Raw genomic sequence first — 5,232 nt, 5'->3', positions numbered from 1 at the left:
CTATGAATCGATCTAAAGTTTTCTACACTCCGGAGACTCATAATTGTTCCGAATTTGTACCCTCTGTCCGTTCCCGCAGGCCACTGGACCTAGGCCAGACTTTATTGCAAGCTTTATTGACAGTTGACTTTCAGCTTATAATACCTGTACAATAATGTTGTTTCTTATATTTTATTTTAAGAGATTTTGCTGTCAACCCACAGGGATACAAATAAAACCACAGGGAGTGTTACAAATGAAAGCTGTGTTACATCACATTTGTAACCACAGGCGGTGCCTTTGATACGCCCACTCACTCTTATACAATGAAATACACATACAGTCTACACAAAGGCGCTACACTTCTCTGAACACCGGAAGTGCAGAAAATCGCATGGTTTTCCTCATGCATAATGGATACCCATACTATTTTACTTATTTCTCTTACATAGATACTTAAACAGTGCTACATCTAGCACCATTAAGAGAGGAAAAGTTACTTGTTATAAAGAAACAAGTTTGGTTTTCATGTGCAAAGTTTAAGCAAAGATATGTCACAGTAAAAATTATTTGTTTGATAAAAAATTTTTGACTTTGATTTTTGTGTAAATCATTCACAGAATACCTGGAACCTCTACAGTATTTTCATAGACTTAGGAAGGTGTATCCTGCATGTCCTGCTAGTTTAAATCTTAATGGAGCAGATATAGCTTTAGAAAAAGTGCCGTAAACTTGGTCATAATGGACCTTGTGCATCGAACGTTCTAATTAACGCGCACCTCTCAACTGGAGTAAGATGGCGGATCTTTTAGTGAACAGGCAGGCTGAACATTTTCCTCTTTTATCAAGTCATCCTTACTTTAGGAGCCACTTTGAGCTCTCTTTTTGTTTCATCACACTCTTTTATTTCTCCTGTAAGCTCTTTGGTTGTTGTTTTGGCTTTTTAAGCAGTTTTTCATAGGCCTATTCTCACCCTTTGGCAATTCCCGTTTTGGTAAATTTTGCTTCCAGGAGCCAGGGCGCTTGCCCCTCCATTGCTATGAAGACAGAAGTGTATTCACTTGAGTCCTATGATTAATGTCTATCATCAGAGTTAGTCTCAGTCCATCAGGACAAGGTACGGTGGAATTACTCACTCAGTTGTCATGTTGCAGCTGGAGTTTTGATGATATGGCCATCTTTTTACTTCTTAAAACTATAGGATTGGTCTTCATTCACATCTAAGAATCACTTCAAGGATCATAAGTGTGCTGTAATAGCTGTGCTTCAAGTAACTAGTTGTTAATAGTGACATCTGGTATGAAGTAAAACAGTTCCATCATTACATGATTTTTAATGTTAATATAAATGTTAATCACAACAGTTGTCTTTGTTAACGGCCAAACAGTTTTAAATTATTGTTTATGTATTACGTATATACTCTTTATAATAAAATATCTGTAAATACATGAAACGTCATGCATACAAATGTAATGTAGTGATAAAAACATAAATAACTGTAGCAACAATGTCAGTTATGTTTTTCATAATTATGAATATCAAATAAAACTGTCAAGAGAGGATACAAATGGTGACGAGCCACAAACAAGTCCTAAATGTGATGATTCCTCTCTGCAAGTATTGGATAGCGACGCAGACTTTAATATGACATGAAATGCTCCTACAGTACAACCAGTGAATTTACAGATAAAGAATGAGAGCCAGAGAGTTCTTGCACCCCTCAACTATTCATAAAAGAGCCATCCTATAGTTTTAAGATGAGAAAAGATGGCCATATCATCAACACTCCAGCTGCAACATGACAACTGAGTGAGTAATTCCACCGTACCTTGTCCTGATGGACTGAGACTAACTGATGATAGACATTAATCATAGGACTCAAGTGAATACACTTCTGTCTTCATAGCAATGGAGGGGCAAGCGCCCTGGCTCCTGGAAGCAAAATTTACCAAAACGGGAATTGCCAAAGGGTGCCAGAATAGGCCTATGAAAAACTGCTTAAAGCCAAAACAACAACCAAGGAGCTTACAGGAGAAATAAAAAGAGTGTGATGAAACAAAAAGAGAGCTCAAAGTGGCTCCTAAAGTAAGGATGACTTGATAAAAGAGGAAAATGTTCAGCCTGCCTGTTTACCAAAAGATCCGCCATCTTACTCCAGTTGAGAGGTGCGCGTTAATTAGAACGTTCGATGCACAAGGTCCATTAGGCGACCTAAAATCCTTGATTCACAAGAGCTGTTCTTTTAATTTTGCCATAAACAGATAGAACCAACTCTCCTCTTTGCTACTACCAAGAGTGAGCTTCATCTGTGCTTCTTTTTAGGAGATACACTTCTACTTGCACAGCCAGCATTTTAACTTTTTAACTACAAAGCAACTTTGATTTTTGTGCAAATCATTCACAGGAGTGCTGGGCTTTTGCGAAAGGATCTAGTACTGTACTTACCTTTGCTTAATACACTGTGAATCTCCTCAGTTGCTGGGTCTTATTTTATTCAGGTAAATTTCCCCTCAAGTTGCTACGTTTTTCAGAAATTGCCTAATTATCAGCTTATCAGCTACACGTGGTTCAAATTTTGAATGATTTTAATTATATTCATAAGCCATTGGCAATGTTTATCAGTGTGGACATAATAATCAGGAAGTGAAGCCATAAAGGATCTATTCACTCCTTCTGTAGACTGATAGTTGTTTGGGTGTTTTCCCAGGGAAATTCCCCACACTGAATTTAATTATAACAAGCGTAACAGTGTAAAAAATATTCCTATAATTGATTTCACCACCTTGCAAGTATAATTTTGTCATTATTAAGACTTATAAAGGTTCTCTCTACCTTATAATGCTTCTAGAGAAGTCTTTAGACAGTATCTCTATGTTCTCTTGCTGTTAGAAAGCTCTTAACTTTGTCCCATGTGTAAGCCGCCATTTTGTTTGCCGTGGCCACACCCACCCCGTAAAGGAGCGTGGGCGGATGGTTGCTAAGGCTTGTTATTTCTCCAATACAACGTGTATAGAAGAAATGTAAGTGTGGACATACAAATAAATAAATAAATATATATATATATAATATATATATATATATATATATATATATATATATATACATACATAGCGCAAAGGTGAAATCAATTATAGGAACGACCTGGGGGCTACGCCCCCAGGTCGTTAAAAATATATAAGTTTACCTGTGGATGCCATCCAGAGCAATATAATTGTCTTCTGCAGTTATTAAGTAACATGTGACTATCCATCTAATAATATGATGATAAATGAGATCACAGTTACATAAAGCACAAGCTCACTTCACTTCTTGGCATTTCAGTGTGACAATGACCACAAATATAAGGTGCATTAGGACAGTTCAAAAGGTGATCCTTAACATGTAAATTATAAAATTAATAAATTCATCTTATCTTCTTACATTATAGTCTCTAGCTAACAATTCACTTCTGCAATATTGACATCGGACTTGTCGAAACGGACACTCTTCTTTTTCATGTTTTCTCAATTTTCCAAGAGGAATTCTCTTACTGCAGCCAAGAGCACACCTCATGGTTTTATACTCACAGATAGCTTTGTGATCATGCTGGAAGGGAACAAAAAACTATTATTGCAGCTGTCCTAACTGCTAACCACAATTTTGTAAGCTGTACTCATGATAGTGATGGGCGATATGGCCAATTTTCTTAATTTTCGATAACGATCGATAATGGACTTTTTGAGGAAATATCAATTATTAATGATACGATAACCACACCTTCATTTAGGGGTGTGTCAAGGGTGTGGCTAATGATTTTGGCACTGTACTGGCATGAGAGAAGATCATTTCCATGCTCTTCAGTCTTGTTTCTCTTCTTATTGGGGTAGGCTGAGCTAACAACTGGTCAGCTGCCTCTTTCTTACAGTTCAACAGGGCAATTACTAATTAAAATTAGTTATTTAACCTTAATAAATGGGCTTGGTCAATAGATCAATGAAAATTGCATAAAATTTCTAGTGATGGGCGATATGGCCAATTTTCTTAATTTTCGATAACGATCGATAATGGACTTTTTCAGGAAATATCGATTATTAACGATACGATAACCACACCTTATTTTTGGGGTGTGTCAAGGGTGTGGCTAATGATTTTTAGCACAGATATAACTGTACTGGACATCAGAGAAGATCATTTCCTAATCATTTCCATGCTCCTAAGCTTGGTTCTCTTCCTATTGAAGTAGGCTGAGCTAACAACTGGTCAGTTGCTTCTTTCCTGCAGTCCAACAGTGCAATCACTTATTAAAATTAGTTATTTAACCTAAATAAATGGGCGTGGTCAATAGATCGATAAAAATTGCATAAAATTTTCGATAATGATTCAAATCGATTCCGTAAAATATTGTTTATATCAATAAAGAATCGATATATCACCCATCACTAAAAATTTCGATAATGATTCAAATCAATTCCGTAAAATATCGTTTATATCAATAAAGAATCGATATATCACTCATCACTAACTCATGAAGCCCACCCTTTGGTTAACATCTCAACATGGCCCGCTGCCTACCTCATGGTCCTTAAGCTTTCCAGTCCATTCACAACCATTCTCATAGTTCTCACATAAAACTGGGAGCCTATCTATCTCTCTTCTAACAGCAATATCAGGGTATATCTGCAAACAATATATAATTAGTATAATATTATATATGTGAATAATGGGTAGACAATACACAACTTTACTTATGAAGTATAACTCATGATGGACAAAAAAAAGAGATGCAGACTTACTTCTTCCTTTGGATTAATCCCCAATCTTTGAGCTTTTGAACTAGAGGAACTATATGAGAGATAAAACCCATGATAACACTTGACAGGCATTATGTATCATACATTGCTTCTTCCCAGCAGCTCTTACAGAACCTCTGTCCCTCTTCATTTTGTATAGCGTCTCTCAGTATCAGTCTGCATGAGGAGCACTCGAGGGACTCGATCCGGGCGTACTCACCATTAACCTTTAAGTCGTAGCCCGGCATCACAAAAAAGTCTTAGTCCTTATCACAAGCATTAATCAAACTTCGTCCGCAGTGTCTCCAGAGGCATTAATTAGAAATTCCCTAACTTGGCCAAAAAAATTTCCCCAAAAATCCCTAGATTTCAAATTTTGACAAAAATCCCTAGATTTTTACCAAAAATCCCCAGATTGAGTCATAAAAATCCTCATAATTTTATTAACCATGTCCAAAATTTGTAGATTTGACCACTCCTATAT

General features: G+C 36.6%; 1 protein-coding gene and 2 long non-coding RNA genes across 4 annotated transcripts; 1 reads left to right on the top strand and 2 right to left on the bottom strand.

The window, feature by feature from the left end:
* The first annotated feature begins 1,062 nt into the window (after positions 1-1,062).
* LOC109590097 (uncharacterized) lies at positions 1,063-1,527 on the top strand. Its single transcript, XR_002189142.1, has 2 exons — positions 1,063-1,096; positions 1,181-1,527. It is a non-coding gene; the product is annotated as an uncharacterized LOC109590097 (long non-coding RNA).
* Positions 1,397-2,333, bottom strand: LOC109590096 (uncharacterized). 2 transcript variants are annotated; one of them, XR_002189141.1, is made up of 3 exons: positions 2,009-2,333; positions 1,808-1,963; positions 1,397-1,723 (listed from the first exon to the last, which is right to left on the bottom strand). It is a non-coding gene; the product is annotated as an uncharacterized LOC109590096 (long non-coding RNA). The 2 variants fall into 2 exon arrangements; XR_002189140.1 differs by lacking the exon at positions 2,009-2,333 and having other exon boundaries at positions 1,808-1,977.
* A 794-nt stretch (positions 2,334-3,127) lies between these two features.
* On the bottom strand, positions 3,128-5,060 carry LOC100636510 (TNF receptor-associated factor 2-like). Its single transcript, XM_020006037.1, has 6 exons — positions 4,854-5,060; positions 4,752-4,800; positions 4,531-4,635; positions 3,400-3,564; positions 3,281-3,352; positions 3,128-3,229 (listed from the first exon to the last, which is right to left on the bottom strand). The coding sequence occupies exons 1-6, from the start codon at positions 4,994-4,996 to the stop codon at positions 3,128-3,130; spliced, it is 636 nt and encodes a 211-aa protein (XP_019861596.1). The 5' UTR covers positions 4,997-5,060.
* Between the last annotated feature and the right edge of the window lie 172 nt (positions 5,061-5,232).

The sequence above is a fragment of the Amphimedon queenslandica genome, unplaced genomic scaffold (genome assembly GCF_000090795.2).
Source record: "Amphimedon queenslandica unplaced genomic scaffold, v1.1 AMPQUscaffold_10511, whole genome shotgun sequence".
Classification (NCBI taxonomy): domain Eukaryota; kingdom Metazoa; phylum Porifera; class Demospongiae; order Haplosclerida; family Niphatidae; genus Amphimedon; species Amphimedon queenslandica.
This window is presented reverse-complemented; position numbering and strand designations above follow the sequence as displayed.

Excerpts from the sequence above, each read along its gene's own strand:
- LOC100636510 (XM_020006037.1), bottom strand. The coding sequence starts at position 4,996 with ATGCCGGGCTACGACTTAAAGGTTAATGGTGAGTACGCCCGGATCGAG. Across the intron at positions 3,565-4,530 it reads GAAAGCTTAAGGACCATGAG|CATGATCACAAAGCTATCTG; the intron begins GTAGGCAGCGGG and ends GTTCCCTTCCAG. Across the intron at positions 3,230-3,280 it reads CTGAAATGCCAAGAAGTGAA|ATGGATAGTCACATGTTACT; the intron begins GTGAGCTTGTGC and ends TCATATTATTAG.